The sequence below is a fragment of the Pseudonaja textilis genome, chromosome 5 (assembly GCF_049901715.1).
Source record: "Pseudonaja textilis isolate UNSWEBS1 chromosome 5, rPseTex1.2, whole genome shotgun sequence".
NCBI classification, from domain to species: Eukaryota; Metazoa; Chordata; class Lepidosauria; order Squamata; family Elapidae; genus Pseudonaja; species Pseudonaja textilis.
In genome coordinates, this window is record NC_141994.1 from 72,086,227 (window position 1) to 72,106,700 (window position 20,474).

The 20,474-nt window shown below is 48.4% G+C and overlaps 1 protein-coding gene across 3 annotated transcripts in view; it reads right to left on the minus strand.

Annotated features, from left to right (window-relative positions):
• Positions 1–6,436: 6,436 nt before the first annotated feature.
• The window catches only part of CHCHD3 (coiled-coil-helix-coiled-coil-helix domain containing 3), a 212,663-nt gene continuing 198,625 nt past the window's right edge, over positions 6,437–20,474 (minus strand). For 2 of the 3 annotated variants that reach the window (XM_087935354.1, XM_087935352.1), the window contains 2 exons: positions 11,991–12,126; positions 6,437–7,404 (listed from right to left, as the gene is read on the minus strand). In XM_087935354.1, the coding sequence (XP_087791480.1) occupies positions 7,381–7,404; positions 11,991–12,126 (160 nt within the window). In that variant the 3' untranslated portion in view covers positions 6,437–7,380. The remainder of the gene's footprint in view (positions 7,405–11,990; positions 12,127–20,474) is intronic. The other variant, XM_087935353.1, reaches the window with a different exon arrangement.

Sequence of the window (20,474 nt, forward strand, 5' to 3'; positions counted from 1 at the left end):
TAGATAGATAGATAGATATAGAGATAGAGATATATGTTGTAGATATAGATAGATAGATAGATAGATAGATAGATAGATAGATAGATAGATAGGTGGGATTCTACTGGTTAGGACCGGTTCTATAGAACCGGTTGTTATGATTCTGCAGAGTTTGGAGAACCAGCAAATCATGCCCCTGGATGGCCCCGCCCCTCTCCACCCGCCCCTCCCCTCCTCGCCCAGTCAGTCCTTATCACGCATGCGCAACCTCTTGCGCATGCCCGACATCGATGACTGGGTTCTTCCCTGCCCAGTCACTTAAGGTATTTCTTTTTTTTCCCCTCTCCCGATCATCAGCTGTTCCCCTCCCTGTCTTACTGCTTCGCCCAGGGGGCTCCCCTGAGGCCCAGGAAGGCAAAACATGGAGGGGGGGAGGGCACAGCTCCCCCCCCCTCCATGTTTTGCCTTCCTGGGCCCGAGGGAAACTTCCTGGGAGCAAAAATGCCCCCTCAGGAGGCTTCCCTGAGGCCCAGAAGGCCCAAAAAACCAGAGGGGGTGGTGCTGCAAAAAAGCCACGCCCACCAAGCCACGCCCACAGAATCGGTTGTTAAAAAAATTTGAATCCCACCCCTGAGATATCTAGATATAAATGGTTGGACTAGATGAGCTCGAAGTCCCCTTCCAACTCTTATTATTCTGTTACTCTTACTGGAAATGTACACTTTCTTTATCCGAGTGCAAAATCTTTGTATTATTTGTGGACAGCCGACTGTGATTTTGCGTGTCTCCTTTCATACTTGGATTTCCTGAAAGGGTGTCTTGCTGAAATCGATGAGTTTTGCTCCTAATGGCCTCAAGATTATAGATTTGGGAGTTATTGCAACGGAAGATGGAATATTTGGGCTGAAATACACCCAACCAAGATTAATTAAACAGGGTTATTGATGACCTTGCTGAATTAAGGCCGGCAAAATGAGATTTCAGGGAGATGAGAAATTTATTTTTTTTAAAAAAAGTTATTACTGTATACTTAGTCGACTGTTTCACAGATGGTAACATTTTGATAATGAAATGTTAAGGGGCATTGAAGAGTTGTATCCAAATATTTAATCAATCCACGTGAAATGATTTCGTTCCTTAAACATTCCAATGATGGAACGCAGTCATTTCTCTCTCTTTTTTTTTTTGGTTCATTTTTTGGTGAACAGGACTTCATGAGGAATGCACGCCGTGTCGGTAAGAAACAACCTTCCACCAAAATTTATATTTTACCCTTTACACCTTGAGTTTCACCTTTATAAAACTCGACATAGCAAAGCTGAAATATAATGGAAGACATGTACTTTATATTAAAAAGGGCACAGATCCCATTTCTGGTATTTACAGATGGGACTGTATTTATTTATAAAATGATGTATTAACTGTGCTTTCCAGAGAGAAAGGGCCCCTGAGGCAAAAGACTTACTAAAACATCTAAAAAACAGTTTTCTTGCCGACGTTTCATGGCCCAACTAGAGAACATCATCAGTGCTAGGAGGGATTTGCTCTCTGTATACCGGTATAGAGTGGCTTGCCTTATATACTTGTATATAAACAGAGAGCAAAAGCCACTCCCTTTTAGGGCTGAGGGTGTTGCCCAGTTGGGCTGTGAAATGTCTGAAAGAGAACAACCAAGCTCAGAGACCACCAGGGACCCCACTCCTCCTCTATGTAAACCCCACTCCCTTCTAGTACTGATGACATTACCTAGTTGGGTCATGAAATGTCTGCAAGAAAATATGCAAGCTCAGAGAGCACCAAGGACCACACAAGTCCACCTTCTCTACTCCTCAAACCTCACTCCCTTCTCTCATTGATCGAGTTACCTAGTTGGGTCATGAAATGCCTGCAAAAAAAATCCCCTGAAGTTGAGACCACCAGGGATCCCACGGTCCTTCTCCTCCTCCTCTACTCCACAAACCCCACTCCCTTCTAGTCCTGATTATGTTACCTAGTTGGGTCATGAAATGTAAGAAAACAAGGCATTTCACCTCAAGCTCAGAGCGCACCAAGGACCCCACAATTTAAATACAAATAGCAAGATGAACCAGTTCTGTCCAAGGTCCTGCGAAGCAGATCCAAACCACCATTAGACTTCTAGTCTTCATCCTTTTAAGACATCAAACAAGTCGAGAAATATACTGGCAATAAAAGGACAGAGGTCCAGCTCTGTTTTCTTCCTTCCGGCTTTCCAATTGCCACATTTGGAACACTTGCAGGAGCTGAGTTGCTGCTAAGGACCAAACAGCTGCAATTTAATGCGCTGCGACAAGCTAACACTAACCTGAATGTAACAAACCCAGGGAGGAGGATGGTGACAGCTGTCTTCGGGAAAGGCACTAGGGACCCGGATGAAGGGGGCAAAAGGCATCCATTGCCATGGTTCCAAAAGGTTAAAGTTCCCCTTGCACCGACGTGCTAGTCGTTTCCGGCTCTAGGGGGGCGGTGCTCATCTCCGTTACAAAGCCGAAGAAGAGCCAGCGCTGTCCGAAGACGTCTCCGTGGTCATGTGGCCTGCATGAGTAAAGGCCGAAGGTGCACGGAGCGCTGTTCCCTTCCCACCAAAGGGGTCCCTATTTTTCTACTTGCATTTTTTTACACGCTTCCGAACTGCTAGGTTGGCAGAAACCGGGACAAGGAACGGGAGTTCACTCCGTTACGCAGCTCTAGGGATTTGAACCGCTGAACTGCAGAGCTTTCTTGATTGACAAACTCAGCGTCTTAGCCACTGAGCCACCACATCCCTTGGTTCCAAAAGGGGCTGCCCCAAAGAAGAGGAAAGGGTCAATCTATTCTCCAAAGCCCCTGAAGGCAGGACAAGAAGCAACGGATGGAAACTCACCAAGGAGAGAAGCAACCTAGAACTAAGGAGAAATTTCCTGGCTGTGAGAAGAATTAACCAACGGAACTGCTTGCCACCAGAAGTTGTGGGTACTCCAACACTGGAGGTCTTGGACAACCATTTGTATAGGGTCTTCCTGCCTGAGCAAGGGTTTGGATTAGAACAGAGGTCCCCCAATCTTGGTCCATGGCCTACTACTGGGCCATAGCTTATTCATCGCCGGGCTGCACAAGCAGCAGGCCAGCACGCACACACGCACAGCTCGACTCACACAAGTGACAGGCCGGTGCACAAACGCGTATGCATGCAGCTCAGCTTGCAGTCCAGCTGCACGTGAATGCGCATCCATGGTGGGCTTCCAAATCTTTTCCTACTGGTTCTGAGAGCGCAGGGCTCAAAGACTTGCACTCCGTATCGATGCTGGTGAGCGGTGCTGCTATTTTTTGAGCTCAGCTGAGGCGCAGCAATCCGTCCTGCTGCGTGAATCAGCCGAGCTTAAAAAAAAGCCCAAGGGAATACAGGACAGGAAAGGGCAGGAGCGGGTGTGTGGGGCCAGCCCGAGGTGATATTTGCCAGTTCTCCAAACTACTCAAAATTTCCGCCACCGGTATGCCAGAACCAGCCCGAACCGGCTGAACCCAGTCCGCTTCGCCTCTCCTCCCCACCAAACTGGGCTACCAAACTGCAACGCTTGAGGACCGCCGGACTAGATGACCTCCAAGGTCCCTCCCGAGTCTTCTTATTCTGTGATCGCCGTGACGCTCCCTAACTAAGGACCCACCTTCACCTGAAGAAATGCAGGACGGGCTTCTTCCACCTTTACCTCCATGCTTTCGACGTTCTGCATCGTTCCTTCAGGAGATCGATATGCACCGGCTATAACCGTGACGACAAAAGCAACTCTCCGGCAACGCATCGGAGTTCTTTTCAGATGTAAATGAAATTGAATTCCTGAATAGGGGCTCTCGTGTTTTACAATCTTGAAGGGCATGAGGTTCTGAGTTTTTAATTCACCTGAATGGCCTTCCTCCTGCTAGCCCGCCGGCTCCAAAATTGCCAGCCCACGGTGGGTATTCTTAGTGAAGAGAAAAGACGAAATGTGTAGGCTTAATGCCAAGGCCCCCAGAATGACTCATTTTCCTGGCTCATGGGTCAAGGATGAGATAATTTCCCATCTGCTGATAGTCCTCAGCTTACAAGAGTTCACTTAACAACCGTTCGAAGTTACAACGGCACTGAACAAAAGTGATTTGTGACCGGCTGGCTGGGGAATGCTTTGTTCTGACCTAGGCCTCACAAAATCCCAACAAAACCTTTTTTTATTAGGCTAATGTGAATTTCTATCATTCACATCTAGCAAAGTCCCTGCAAGAGTGATTTACAATCACAGATGTTATCGGGCTTGGAGAGTTGCCAGGCCGATAGCTTCCGAGAGCACGGCTGTACCAGAAAATACTTGGCAAGGGTCTCTGAGAGTCACAAACAAATCTTCACCCTAATTAAATGAATTGTCTCCTGCAAACCCCACTCCCCTTTTGCTCCTCTTTATTCCCTATGGGAGGGTCCACTCACTGTCCACCTGTGGCTTTACTCCTGAATTGACCCTTGTTCCTTAACTGTTCCCTTCTCCTGGCAGCTCTGTGCATGCGCACACTGGGAACAGGCTCCAGCTGTTCTTCTTCCCCACTGATCTCCGATTCCGAAGGCAGCTGATAACTGTCGGATGGCCCTGGTCCCATCTCTGCCTCGTGTTCCTTAGTTGTTCCCTTCTTCTGGCAGCTCTGTGCATGCACACACTGGGAACAGCCTCCAGCTGTTCTTCTTCCTCACTGATCTCTGACTCCGAAGGCAGCTGATAACTGTTGGACGGCCCTGGCCCCATCTCTGCCTCCGATGCAGAGCCCTCGTCAGAGCCTTCCCCAGACTCCAGGACTGGCCCAGGTTCCTCCCCAACCTCCTCAATGTCCGAGTCTGCCGCCAGCTCTGCTGGCCGCTGGCAGGCCACAATTCTGGGAATTGAAGTCCTCCCATCTTAAAGCATGGCTGGCTGGGGAATTCTGGGAGTGGAAGTCCACAGGTCTTAAAGTGGCCAAGGTTAGAGGCCCCTGACTTAGAGAGTTATTGCGATGCTTAGCTGAGAAAACAACAAGCAGGTGAACAAAGAACCTTTTATAAGAAAAAAAAGAGCTGAATTTCACTTTTAAGGTTGCTGCTGGCTTGATTGATGCTGATCGAAGATAGTTAAGGCAACTGACATTGATTGAGGGAGGCTTGATGAATTAAACGGGGGGGTGGTGGTGGCCGTGAGGAGTGAGCCTAAATAACTCCTGGAGAAGTCTTTTGAAGGCTGGAAGGAATATTGGATTCTTGCAAAGGTTCCAGTTAAAATTTAGCAAGCCGTGCCTAGCAGGAAATGTCAAAGCAAAAAGCTTGGAAGATGCGTCTCCAGAAGGCTGATTGTAGATGTTAGCCATGATTTGATCCCCAAGCCATGTTCGCGTATGGATTAGCAAGGTCTCCCTTTTTCGTGGTTTGCAGTTCTGCAACCGTAATAAATTTGGCTGGCTTATCGTTGGTATTATCGTGCATTGTTTAAAGCACCATTTAGCTCTGTTTTTCAAATGTAGCAACTTTAAAACAGCTGGACTTCAACTCCCAGAATTCCCATTATCATGATTTAAGATGGGCAAACTTCAACTCCCATAATCCCCTCAGCCAGCATGATTTAAGATGGGCGGACTTCAACTCCCAGAATTCCCCAGTCATGATTTAAGGTGGGCAAACTTCAACTCCCAGAAATCCCTAGCCAGCAGGCTTTGAGATGGGTGGACTTCAACTCCCAGAATCCCCAGCCAGCAGGCTTTAAGATGGGTGGACCTCAACTCCCAGAAATCCTCAGCCAGCAGGCTTTAAGATGGGTGGACTTCAACTCCCAGAAATCCCCCAGCCAGCAGGCTTTGAGATGGGTGGACTTCAACTCCCAGAATCCCCAGCCAGCAGGCTTTAAGATGGGTGGACTTCAACTCCCAGAATTCCCCAGCTAGCATGGCTTTAAGATGGGTGGACTTCAACCCCAGAATTCCCCAGCCAGAAGGCTTTGAGATGGGTGGACTTCAACTCCCAGAATTCCCCAGCCAGCAGGCTTTAAGATGGGTGGACTTCAACTCCCAGAATTCCCCAGCCAGCAGGCTTTGAGATGGGTGGACTTCAACTCCCAGAATCCCCCAGCCAGCAGGCTTTAAGATGGGTGGACTTCAACTCCCAGAATCCCCCAGCCAGCAGGCTTTAAGATGGGTGGACTTCAACTCCCAGAATTCCCCCAGCCAGCATGATTTAAGGTGGGTTAAACTCACTTAAACTGTGTGGCTTAGCAATGGAAGTATTGGGCTCAACTCTGGTTATAAAGACTACTAGTGAGTGGATGGATGGATGAATGAATGAATGAATGAATATTATCTATCCTGGTCTGTTTTCTAAATTTTTCATATGGTTTTTATCTCTTTAATGTTTTACATGTACACTGCCCAGCCCCCCTCTACAAGAGAGACGGGGGAATTCCGTTTTTAAAGTTTTAATTTTTTTTATTAGTTTATAATACGGCATACAAAGAGAATATGAAAGTAAATAGTAGGTAATAGGGGAAGGGCGATTCCTAATCAATCCATAATATAAACGGCAGCTTCAGCGTGTCATAAAGTGTGTGTGTGTGTGTGTGTGTGTGTGTGTGTGTGACAATTTCCCGAGCCCTTCTGCATTCTCCTCTCCATCCCGGAAGAAGATCAGCCGAGCTCTCGTGCCCCGTTTGCAAAAAGAAACAATGCCTTTTTTATTATTATTATTATTATTGTTACGGATACATAATTGTTGGTAACTTGGTTTCAGCCCACAGGCACAAACAGGGATGTAACCAGACGCCTTAAATCATGATTTGCACATCAAAGGGACTTTCCGGGCCGCAGAGGTTTCTCGGACATGATGCCAGCACGACCAGGATTCACAGAGCGACAAAGGCGGTCGTTCTGCAATAAATTAAAACCGCCCTTTCCCCTCCCCTAAAAGGACCCTATATAAATTTGGAAGGTGGGTGGGTGGGTGCAGTGAAGACAAGGGGATTTGGGATGGAGGGGAGATCTTTCCCTTAAAAAAGGGGTATATCTAACTTTGGCAACTGTGTGGACTTCAACTCCCAGAATTCCCCAGCCAGCATGGCTGGCTGGGGAATTCTGGGAGTTGAAGTCCACAGGACTTAAATTAACTCAGGCCGGACGCAGGTGAAGTTTGGCCTTCCTTTCCCTTCAATTACCACTAAGTGGGTTAGGCGTTACGTCGTTGCTAGTCTAATGAGATGAACGTTGGGGGCCGCGGGGTCCGAAGCCGTCGATCGGGATCTTCTGGTGGTGCACTTTCCACCTGTGCTGTTAAATGGAGTGCTGGATCGTTCCGGAATAACCCGCCTCCCCATCCTTCCAATGGGTAGAATTGAAGGGGGAGGGAAGGATGCTCTCCGTGCGCTGCGGGTATTAGCCTCCCCGGCCAGCGTTGCACTGCAAAGAGAAGGAGGGGCGGGGGGGGGGAGGGGGAAATCAAGGGGAGGAAAAAGAAAGAAAACAGATCAGAATAAAGAAGCAGAGTTAGAAAACCAGGCGGGGAGCCTTTTCTACAGCAAAATGGAGAATTTTGTTTTAATGTATGCCGATTAGTCTACATTCAAAGTGATAATAAAGTTTCTCTCTCTCTGTGTATATATATATATATATATATATTTCTCTCTCTCCCACCCAACCTCTCTGTCTGCCTGTCTGTCCATCCATCCATCCATCTACAGTACCTGTCTATTTATATATCTATCTCCATCCATATCTACCTACCTAGCTATCATCTATCTATCTATCTTCTCTTTATCCATCTATTTCTATCATCTATCCATCTTCTCCCCCTCTCTATCCATCTATATCTATCCATCCATCCATCCTTTTTCTCTCTCCATCTATTTCTATCTATCTATCTATCTATCTATCTATCTATCTATCTATCTATCTTCTCTTTATCCATCTATTTCTATCATCTATCTATCCATCTTCTCCCTCTCTCTATCCATCTATATCTATCCATCCATCCATCCTTTTTCTCTCTCCATCTATTTCTATCTATCTATCTATCTATCTATCTATCTATCTATCTATCTATCTATCTAATCTATTTATCTATCTACCTATCTTATCTCTCTCTCTCTCTCATCTATCTTCTCTCAATCCATCTATATCTAGCTAGCTAGCTGTTTATCTACCTACCTTATCTCTCTCTCTCTCCTATCTATCTTCTCTCAATCTATCTATCTATCTATCTATCTATCTATCTATCTATCTATCTATCTATCTATCTATCTATCTATCTATCTATCTATCTATCTATCTATCTATCTATCTTTCTCCCTATCCATCCATCATCTACCTACCTACCTACCTATCTCCTATCATCTCTCTCTCTCTCTCTCCCTCCCCCGCTGACAGACACAGTAATAGAGAGTTAGAGATAATCAGGGTTCCCCAATCCCTGGGCCGCATCCCGATACTGGTCTGTGGGGAACTGGGCTGCATAAGGGCAGGAGAACCTGCAAACTTCTCCCTTGACTTCCCTTGTCGGAAGGTCACAAGAGACGATTCTGTGTGACCCTGGGAAACTGCGACCGTCATAAATACGAACCAACTGCCAAGCGTCCCTTTTTTTTCCAATGCTGCTGTAAACTTCAAGCAGCCACTAAATGGACAATCGTAAGCCGAGGACCACCTGTATATGCCTAAGGGGTTTTTCTTCGGGGGGGGGGAATTGCTCAACTGCGCCCACTCCCCCTCAAACACCCAGGCACAGTGGGGAAAGGCTCCCGAGAAAACCGCCTCTGACGCGTTTTCCCGTGCCAGCGACTAGCATCCTCCGTTTCTCTTCTGTTGAGAGAGTTACAAACGGGGAGCATCGAACGGGAAACTTGGAACTAAATGCCAGGAAAGCAGCGTGAGTACAGAGGCCCTTAATTGTCTTCCTTTTTTCCCGGCTCCTTCCAGATGGTCGCTGCCAGTTTCCGGCACTCTCGAGATGCACTCTGTGCAAAAAAGGAATTCTGGCCGGCTGCCTCGATGGCCATTATCATCTTGCTTGCTCTCTCTGGACATGCAGAGCGCCAACAAAAGGAAGAGAACGAGAGGCTGTCCAGCCAAAACGACCTTCCTGGACTGGGGCTTCGTCCGTGCGAAAGGGACTTAAAGAGAGTAAGGTTGGCTGGCGAGACAACTCAGGAGAGACGGGATGAAAGTAATAATAATAATAATAATTTTTTTAAAAATACCACAAGAGTGTTTAATTTAGAAAAGCAGGCCGCTCGGCGAGCTAAACGGATGCGCAGTGGCCGCGGCTGGCAATCTTACTGGAGAGCCATTGGCGGAAAGCCACTTTGCAATTCTCTTTGTTGAGAAGATGAGAAGGGAACAAAAAACTCGCAAAATGACGAACGGCGGATGATTTCAAAGGACGGCTGGGCAACGGTCCATCAAGGGAACGTGTCAGGCGCAAAGAATCCGGTTAGGCTACTCCTCGACTTACGACCCAAACTGAGCCCAAAATTTCCACCGGTAAGCAATAGTTGTTAAGCGAGGGGTTTTGTTTTGCTCCATTTTACAAGACCTTCTCGCCACAGTGGATAAAGCGAATCAGTTCTAAGCGAATCATGTTGTTGTTAAGTAAATCAGGCCATGGACGTCGCGTGTCATTAAAAAGAGGATTGCATGACCTCGGGACACTGCAACCTTTATAAATAGGAACCGGTGGCCAAGCGTCCAATTTTAATCCCACGAGCATGGGAGCGCAGCAATGGTTGTTAAGTGTGACAAATGGTGGCAAGTCGTTTTTTTTTTTTTTTTTTCAGGGCAATCGTAACTTTGAGCGGTCACTAAACAAATGACCGTAAGTCGAGGACTACCTGTACTCCAACCTACGGGTAAGAATTTGGCCCACTATCAAATTCAGCACGAAATTGGGTCCGGAAAAGGGTTAATGGAATTCAAGAGGGACTGTCATGCCCCTGGTGGAGACGGACTCTGAGGAAGAGGAGGAACAGCCGACCGGGAGTGGAAGGGTGGCTCCGGAGGTTGTGGAGGAGGCTGGGGAAGGGCAGAGGCCGGCTGAGCAGTCAGAGGAGGACCCGGGCCCATCCCCGCTCCATCCTAGGGCATGCAGGGAGGAGAGGATAAGGGAGAGACGTGGTCTACTGGGGAGGAGAGGGCCTTCATCCTCTTCCTGGGCTGCAGCTGTGACAACTGAATAAGGGGACGGACATGCGTACGGGCAAGTGCTGGAAACAAAGCATGGAAATATCTCTAGTTTATGGTTCCTTTCTGAGTTTTGGTGTCCTGTTATCCATGGACGTCCTCCAGCCCTTATCTTGCCTGGTTTGGGTTGCTTTTCCCCTCCTTCTTGTAACTGTTTGTGTGGGAGTTTTTTGTCTTCCGTCAAGGATATTTGGAGCTTAGAAGCAAAGTGAAGGAATAAAAGGGGCTTCACCGGGATTTTGTGACTGTGTTTGTTTGTATCCCGCCCTGGATCATCACAGGGATTCGACTTGGACCGCTTGTGGGAACGCAATGAGTCAGTGACGGCGAACCTTTTTGTTGTGGGGTGCCAAAAGTGCATGGATGTGCAATAGCGCATGTGTGAGTGCTGGAACCCACAATAAAATGCACCCCGCCCCTCCTGTGGCATGCGCACGCAACACCCCTCGCCCCCTTACCTGCACTGCACATGCACGCGCCTCCCAGCTGATATTCTGCGCGTTTGAGGCCGTTTTCACGCTCCCAGAGGCTTGAGAAAAGCCTCTGCAGCCTTTGGAGGCCGAAAAACAGGCCTTCCGGAAATACAGAAGTGCCCGTTTTCAGCCTACGGAGGGCTCCTGGAGCCTGGGGGAGGCTGTTTTCACCGTCCTGGGGGCTCAAGGGAAGCCTCTGCAGCCTCAGGAGGCCAAAAAAATGGGCCCATTTCGGCACTTCTGGTATTTCCTATGCAGCATTGGGAAGGCCCATTTGTCGGCCTCCTGAGGCTGCAGAGGCTTCCCCTGAGCCTTTTCGGCCTTAAATGGGCCGAAAATCAGCTGGGAGGTGCGCGCATGCGCAGTGCGGGTTAAGTTTGGCTGGGGCTTGGGTGCCGTAAGTTCGCCATCACCGTTCTAAGCTAATGATGCATTTCACTCCGCCCCCAGCTCTACCTATTCTTCTCCTATAGAAAGTCTTGGAGCACAGATCAGATGTGGGCAATCCACAGCTCAGCAACGAACGCAGCATCCGACATCTGATTCAGGGCTCAGTTTTAGGGATGTGGTTTTGAGCACGTTGTTAGGTGTGTGTTACGACAAAACGTTTTCACCCGAGGTGCCTCAAGTGGGCTAACTTACAGAAAAGGCACCCAAAATCCAGGATCCATGCCCCCAAGGGAGTTAAAATTGGCCAAACGTTACAAGACACCTGATGACACCGGAAAACAGTTTTTAGGACATATTTTCCCCACATCAACAATTCTGTGAGGTGGCGAGAACTAGAACTCACTGTCTCCTGGGGATTGGCGCAGAGTCACTCAGCCGGGTTTCATGGCTAAGGCGGAATTAGAACTCCCAGTCTACCACTTTCTATCGTGGTGTCTTAACCACTGGACCAAACTGGCCTGTATAATATGATATAATATAATGGGGTGAGTTAGGGTTTGTTGAGCGTGGTCATCCAGTGGTGGGATTCAATTTTTTTTACTACCTGTTCTGTGGGTGTGGCTTGGTGGGCGGGGCTTGGTGGGTGTGGCAGGGGAAGGTGACTGCAAAATCCCCCTTCCCTCCCCACCCCACTAACCTGCTTTCCAGCTCCGTTCTCCTGGGCAGGGCAACCAAAGAAGACCCAACCGATCAGCCGGGACTCAATGGGAGGCGGAGAAGAGATGAGGTTGGCGGGGCCAGTCAGAGGCGGGATCGGCTGGTTCTCCGAACTCTCAAAATTTCCGCTACCGGTTCTCTAGAACCGGTCAGAACCGGCGGAATCCCACACCTCTGTGGTCCTCCCATCGCAATCCTCACGAACCAAGAAGGCTCTACTATCGCACCCACCTGCCGAGCATGCCGGACACACTTGAAGTATTCGGCGGCCAGAGCTGAGCAGCTGAGGGTCTCCTTTGGGTTCTGTTGATAGCACTGGAAGATCTGGTTCTGCAGATCGACACAGACAGGGTCAGTCTTGTATCGCCTGGAAGAAGCGGGAGACAAGAAAGAAGACTTCAAAGAATTGTTCTCACAGGTGAAATGGTACACCTCCCCCCCTCAAGACTCCAACGAAGGGTATAACAGAGTCAGAAGGGACCTTAGAGGTCTTCTAGTCCAACCCCCTGCTCAAGAAGGGGACCCTGCACCATTTTAGACAAACGGTTTGGTTGTCCAGCCTCCCTTTTTAAAATTTTAAATTTTATTGAACAAACACAAACCAAAAGATACATTAAAAACGTTGAACGTGGTACAATCCTCCTAACCCACATATTTGTCTTACATTTCTAAGCACATATAAAAATAATACATGTTTACATTCTATAGGTATATTTAATACACACACACACACATTTAATCATTTCTTATTGATCCTTCTTCCTCTTTTCTAACCAACCATAAAACTTGTCCCAGACTTTGAGGTAACCCGGTTCACCCTTATTTTTTAATTCCTTTGTAAATGTGTCCATTTCTGCGCACAGCCAGATTTTCCTAATTATTTCGGATTCATTTTGGAATATCTTTACCTTTCCATTGTTGTGCATAAGCCAATCTCCCAGCTGTGATTATATGAATTATTAAATATATAGTCTCCGTCCAGCCTCCTTTTTAAAAGCACCCACAACTTCTGAAGTTTGTAAACCAAGTCCCAAGGTTTTTAGCACAGGTGATCCTCAAAAACAGCGGCGAGAGAAAAATAAACCAGAGACTCACAACCATTCCACAGCCGTTGTAGCATCCCGGTGGTCAAGGGTTCAAGGAGGGTCGGCAACCAATTCATTATTTATGACGATTGCAGGGTCTCTGGGGTCACGTGATCCCCTTCTGACCAGCGAAGTGAAGGGAGAAGGCAGATTCGCTTAACAAATGTGTTGCTAACGTGACAACTGCAGTGATCCGCCTAACAACAGCGGCAAGAAATATTGTAAAACAAGGCAAAACTCACTTAGCCACTGTCTCGCTTAGCAAGAGAAATGTTGAATTCAATTGTGTCCTAAGTCGAGGACAACCTACACTGAATTTCTCTGGGAAACAACATCCCTTTGAGGCTTTGGACCAGGCATGGGGAACAATGGCTCTTTCATGACTTGTGGACTTCCAATTCCCAGAATTCCCGAGGTAGCCATGTTGGCTCGGGAATTCTGGGAGTTGAAGTCCACAGGTTGTAATAAAGGGGCCATGTTGGCTCAGGAATTCTGGGAGTTGAAGTCCACAGGTTGTAAAGGGGGCTATGTTTCCCCCACCTCTGCTTTGGACCAACTTGGCAATCACAGCATCTCAAGATGTGAAATGAATCCGAAATTGGTCGTTACGAATCCTGCAGCTGCTGCAGCGCCAAAGACATTGGAAAAGGAACTTGCGTACAAATCATTTCTGGGACTTAATGACTCACGGCTCTCACGATTCATCCCATCCGACGGAGCTTAACGGAGGCTCTGCTACCAACTGCTAACGCAGAGAGAATCACTGTTAAGCAAAGCAATTCTCTTAAATTTGGATCTGATTCCTGCACTGTTTGGATGGGGAGATAATTCAAAGACGAGAGGAGCTTAACCCAAGCATATCCTGGGCTCCTTTTTATGGGCTGGGTGGTGGGAATTCAGAGAGATTATAGGGCTGTGATGGCGAACCTATGTCACGCATGCCGGAAGTGGCACGCACAGCCATCTCTGCCAGCACGCGCGCTGTCACGCCGGATCAGCTCCACCGCGCGTGCACGTGAGCCTCCTGCCAGCCGATTATCTGATATCTGCCACGCATGTGGGGGGGGTGCACAGGAGACGCGTGCACATGCACAGAGGTGCATTTGTGTGCATGTGCGGAAGCGCATGGTGCATGCGGGGGAAATCACACGTGCATGCACAGGGAGGGGTCACGCTTGCATTGCATTATGGGTGCAGGCACACACGTGCACGCACGCTCTGCATGCAATGACAAAAAAGTTAGCCATCATTGTTATAGGGCGTTTGAAAGAGGGGAATTAGATATCAAATGATATCGGGTGGGGAAGAGGGCCAAACGTTTAATTCCCATGTGCCTTACTCAAAAATCCATAGGAGGAGGTTGTTTTCTCTTTTGAGTTCTTGTTGTAGTTATCCGGCAGCAGGTGTGGACGGCTGAGGAGAGCGAGGACTCAGATGAGGGGCCAGGACCGTTAGGGAGTGGACTGCTGCCTTCAGAGATTGTGGGGGCTGGCAGCAGCAATGATGAGGAGGTTCCCGAGAAGCCTGTGCCAAGTGCGTGTGAGCGCAGGATTCCTCGCAGGAAAGAGCAGCTGCAACTGCACGGGCAACTCAGGAGTAAGGCTGCAAGGGAATGGCCCCTCCTTCAAGAAGATAAAAGCAAGCCGTGAAATGAATCTTCTTTGCAGAAGGCAAAGACGTTTTGAAACCCCAGCCTTGTGGACATTCCAGTATCCTGAGTTTGTATTTGAAGATTCTTGTATTGCAAATTATTTCTTGTCTGTTATCTTTTGGCCAGCCTCGCACAGTTTGGCAAGGCTTGTGCTTATCACAGCTAATTATTTTGCAGAAGCATTACAAGGTTTCTGTTCCCTTTGGATTGTGTTTGATTTGTTGGAAAAGGGTGTGGGTCAGAACAGTTCTGTGGACAGAAGCCCCAGAGATCCCTTCATGTGGCCCAGTGGTGGTCTCAGGGGGTTGGACTAGAAGACCTCCAAGGTGCCTTCCGACTCCGTTATTCTGTTCTGTTAAATAAATGTTACTAAAACTGCTGTGCCCTCAGGCAAAATATGCCACTGACTGTCTACAGATGTTTTTTCCAGTGGCATTTTGCGAAAATCTGGGTTGCAAAAAGATCCTTGTTAAAAGATCCTGCGATGTGTTGTTACGGAGCCCATGCCTCTTTGCTTTTAATAAGGACCCCGTCGATCAAAAACAGATTTCTAATGCATCGGCCGTGTAATGGGGTGGACAAGAAATTAAATTCTGATTGACTGAGCCGTTTCCCGCCCCCACCAGCATCAGATGGCGGCTTTAAAAAAAAATGCAACGGATTGTATTTCTGCCTGTAATGTTTCCACATTGGGCAGAGAGACCAAGACAAATTAACCCCCCCGCCCCAAAAAAGAGATTTCTTTGAACCTTTTACACATCTAGTCTGTATATTAATATTAATGTCTAGATCCGTGATGGCGAACCTATGGCACGCGTGCCACCTGTGCTGGCATGTGAGCCATTTGTGCCGGCATGTGAGCTGCAGGCAAACTTACCTCACTGCGCACGCGCGCGCCTCACAGCTGATTTTTGGCCCGTTTGAGGCCTATTTCGGCCTCCCAGAGGCCTGAGGAAAGCCTCTGCAGCCCAAAAAATAGGCCCGTTTCATCACTTCCCTGTATTTCCGGAAATACCGGAAGTGACAAAATGGGCCTATTTTTCGGCCTGCAAGGGCTTTCCTCAGGCCTCTGGGAGGCTGAAAAAGGCCTCAAACGGGCCAAAAATCAGCGGGGAGGTACACTGCACAGGAGCCCCAAAAGGTTAGCCATCACTGGTCTAGGCCCATGCAACCCATGTCCGAATAAGAGGGTTTGTATCTAGTCCAATAAAAGGCCCCTCCAGCCCAAAATGTCCCCAGTAGCCAATTTCTTTAGCTGTTAACTAACTCATATTTATGACCGTTGCATCACGTGATCCCCTTTTGAGACCTTGTGACTAGCAACATCCAGGGGGATGTGTTCTGACCTAGGCTTCCCAAGATCACGAAGCCGACTCCTCGTCCCGATAAAACCCATTTAGGTTAAAGTGAATTCCTCTCCAGCAAAGTCCCGGTGACCAGTCTTTCATGAGATTTCACAATTATAGACCTGGATCAGGCTGGGAGAGTTGCCAGGCCGAGAGCGTCCAAACGCCACACTGTAGCAACAATGACTTGGCAAGAAATCAGGAACAGATCTTCACCCTCATGAACTGAACTATCTCCTGCAAACCCCACTCCCCCTTTTGCTCCTCTTTATTCCCTATGGGAGGGGCCATTCACCGTCCATTTGTGGCTTTACTTCCAAGTTGACCCTTGTTCCTTAGCTGTTCCCTTCTTCTGGCAGCTCTGTGCATGCACACACTGGGAACAGGCTCCAGCTGTTCTTCTTCCCCACTGATCTCCGATTCCAAAGGCAGCTGATAACTGTCGGATGGCCCTGGTCCCATCTCTGCCTTGTGTTCCTTAGTTGTTCCCTTCTTCTGGCAGCTCTGTGCATGCACACACTGGGAACAGGCTCCAGCTGTTCTTCTTCCCCACTGATCTCCAATTCCGAAGGCAGCTGATAACTGTCGGATGGCCCTGGTCCCATCTCTGCCTCGTGTTCCTTAGTTGTTCCCTTCTTCTGGCAGCTCTGTGCATGCACACACTGGGAACAGCCTCCAGCTGTTCTTCTTCCCCACTGTTCTCCGATTCTGAAGGCAGCTGATAACTGTCGGATGGCCCTGGTCCTATCTCTGCCTCATGTTCCTTAGTTGTTCCCTTCTCCTGGCAGCTCTGTGCATGAGCACACTGGGAACAGCCTCCAGCTGTTCTTCTTCCCCACTGATCTCCGACTCCAAAGGCAGCTGATAACTGTTGGACAGCCCTGGCCCCATCCCTGCCTCCGATGCAGAGCCCTCGGCAGAGCCTTCCCCAGACTCCAGGACTGGCCCAGGTTCCTCCCCAACCTCCTCACTATCCGAGTCTGCCGCCAGCTCTGTTGGTGGGCCACAACAGCAGAATCCAGATTCACTTAACAACCCTGTGACCAACTTAACAACGGCAGTGGTCCACTGAACAACTGCGGCAACGAAAGTCATTAAAATGGGGCCAAACTCACTTAACAGTGAGTTAACGGTCTGGCTTAGCAGCATAAAGTTGGGGCTCCGCTGTGGTCGTAACTCAAGGTCTACCTGTATTATTTTCCCCCCTTAACAGGTGATCAAAACCAGCCGACACACCGTATCTTGGGTCTCTCTGGCATAGGGAGGGGAAAAAAACAGAATAAAATAAAGTCGACTTTTTTGTGTGTGTTTCATCGCTGAAAGACACTCCTGGGATAATGAAGCCGGAATGTAACGCTGTGTTACCTTAGAGCCGTTTGATGCCAAGTATTGGATCTGATCTTTGGAGGGAAGCGCCAAGTTTCTTTCATTTAAGGATGGAGAGGAGAGGAGAGGAGGTCACAGATAAAAAGGGAAAGGGGAGGGGGAAAAAAACTCAGCTCCAAGGATAGTGAAAAGACGCTATAAAGATTTTATTAGTCTAGCAGGTGGTTATATTACCCCCAAGTCTATCACGCCGGCAGTGAGTTATATGCGGCACTTCCTAAAAAAAAAAGAAAAGGAAAAAAAGAGTGGTGGTAATAAAAAATCGAGTGCATGGTAGGTGTCAGAAAACTGTCTTTAGCTGCATCTACCGTAGTTTATTCCCCGGGATAGAATCCAATCTTGATGAACTGGAGAACATAAATGGAAATGTATGTTTGTTCATCCGAGTGTTCTCACCCAGCTTCCCCAAACACGAGAAACCTCCTTCCTAGGGTTAAGGGAAAGTGGGTGGCCCGTGGCAGAGCAGAGCTAGAACTCACGACGGCCTGGTCTCTAGCCTGGAGCCTTAAAACACTGCCCTAAACTAAGGGGTTTTGTTTTAAGCAGGGGGGCCAGCCTGAAAACAGCAAAGGACTGACTTGCCGTGCCTCTGCTAGCAAAAAATGGAGCTCGAGACGTTTCATGACCCAACTAGGTAATATCACCAGGGCTAGAAAGGGATGTGTTTTAAAGAATGGAAGAGGGAGGAGGAGGAGGAGAAGGAGGAGGAGGAGGAGGAGGAGGAGGAGGAGGAGGAGGAGGAGGAGGAGGAGGAGGAGGAGGAGGAGGAGGAAGGTGACGGAGGACTGGGGTCCTGGGAGCTCTCTGAGCTTGATTGTTTCCTTCCACACGTTTCATGACCCAACTAGATAACATCATCAGTGCCAGAAGGCAATGTGGTTTAAGAAGTGGAGGAGGAGGAGGAGAAGGAGGAAGAGAACATAAATGGAAATGTATGTTTGTTCATCCGAGTGTTCTCACCCAGTTCCCCAAACACGAGAAACCCTCTGAAGTTAACTCAAAGATTCCTTTATTAGCAGCCCCAGCAAATAGTTCCCCTCTCACCGCGGGATAACAAGTCCGTCCGGCAGGGAGAGGAATAGTTGTCTGCCACCTCTATTCGTTTCCGCACCCTGCGTTTTATTCCCCAGAGCTCGGGTGGAGCTTTGCTAGCAGCGGTGGCTCTTCTGTCTCGAGGACCGGCCCGTAGATTTCCACTGCTCTCCTCTCCTTATCAAAAAGTTTCTCTCACCGCAGACTAACAAGTCCGTCCGGCAGGGAGATGAATAGTTGTCTGTCACATGTATTCATCTCTGCCCCCTGCCTTTTATCCACAGAGCTAGGATAGAGCCTTGCTAGCAGCGGTGGCTCTTCCGTCCCGAGGACCGGCCCGTAGATTTCCACTGCTCTCCTCTCCTCTCTGCCTTCTGAGCATCCACACGTCAGGCACTGTGACCAGGTGTTCCTCCTCTTCCTCATCAGCCACCTCCAGACCTGGGGGCTGTTGACTCTCCACCTGAGGGCTGACGGACGGCCAAGGCTCTGTCTCCCCCCCCCCCGGTCTCTCTCTCTTTTTCTCTTTTTTTTAACAGAAGAAATCTTCTGTTTTGGAATATTGAAATATGTGCCTTGGTGAGAGGCCTTGGAGGTCTAGTCCAACCCCCTGCTTAGACAGGAAACCCTATAATATTTCAGATAAATAATTGTTCCATCTCTCATTGAAAATCTCCAGTGTTGGAGAAGGGAGGGAGGAAAAAGAATAACAGAATAACAGAGTTGGAAAGGACCTTAGAGGTCTTCTAGTCCAACCCCCTGCTTAGGCAGGAAACCCTATAACATTTCAGACAAATAATTGTTCAATCTCTCATTGAAAATCTCCAGTGTTGGAGAAGGGAGGGAGGAAAAAGAATAACAGAATAACAAAGTTGGAAGGGACCTTGGAGGTCTTCTAGTCCAACCCTCTGCCCTGATGCTGCCTCCTCCTCCTCCTCCTCCTCAGATTTGGCTACTGGAGGGGCCGGTGACCGATAGGCCACAATACCGAGGATCCACTTAGCCGAAGCTCAACGGCAGATATAGGTAGCCCTTGAATTACGACTATTCGTTCGGTGATCATTTAAAGATACGACAGCACTGAAAAAAAGTCCATCACAAAACTTTTTTTGGGGGGGGGTGAGGAGACAAGAGTTACGCTAATGTCAAAGAAATGGTGGAACAGAATCATTACAGAAAAGATGCAGAAGGAGGGACAGAATGAAATGCGAATGGCAAGGATTTTTTTAAAAAAAAAAACACACTAAAATTTTTATTTTAAATAATCAAATGGAATTATTAAATTGTCCCAACAACAACTTGGCCATGGGAAGTTAAGCGTGGCAGGTTGGCTGTGGCAAGGTGTCCCATTCTGCTCCCTCAAAGTGTGTGTGTGTGTGAGAGAGGGAGAGAGAGAGAGAGAGGGAAAGAGGGAGAGACAGTGGAAGAGGAAGGGGAGAGAGGGAGAGAGACAGGAAGAGGGGGAGAGAGGAGAGAGAGGGGAGGGAGAGGGAGAGAGGGAGGGAGAGGGGAGAGGAAAGGGGAGAGAGGAGAGAGAGAGGGGGGGAGAGAGACAGGAAGAGGGGAGAGAGGGAAAGAGAGAGGGGGGGGAGAGAGGGAAGGGGGAGATAGGGAGAGAGGCGGGAGAGGGAGAGAGACAGGAAGAGGGGGAGATAGGGAGAAAGGGAGAGGAGGGAGAGGGGGGAGAGAGGGAGGAGAGGGGAGAGGAAAGGGGAGATAGGGGAAGAGGGAGGGAGAGGGAGGAGAGAGACAGGAAGAGAGGGGGAGAGAGAGGGGGCAAGAGAAAGGAAGGAGAGAGAGAGAAATACAACATCAGAAACAATGGCTTGAAGGATAACAAAATGCCATTAGAACATAAGAGTTGGAAGGGACTTTCAAGGTCTTCTACTCCAACCCCCCCTGCTCAAGCAAGAGACCCTACACCACTTCAGACAAACGATTATCCAACATCTTCTTAAAATCTTAAAATCTTCCAGTGTTGGAGCATTCACAACTTCTGGTGGCAAGTTGTTCCACTGATTAATTGTTCCCAATGTCAGGAAATTTCTCCTTAGTTCTCGGTTGCTTCTCTCCTTGATGAGTTTCCATCCTTATTGCTTCTTGTCCTGCCTTCAGGGCCTTTGGAGAAGAGCTTGACTCCCTCTTCTTTGGGGGCAGCCCCTGAGATGTTGGAAGGCTGCTGTCATGTAACCCCTGGTCCTCCTTTACACTGAAG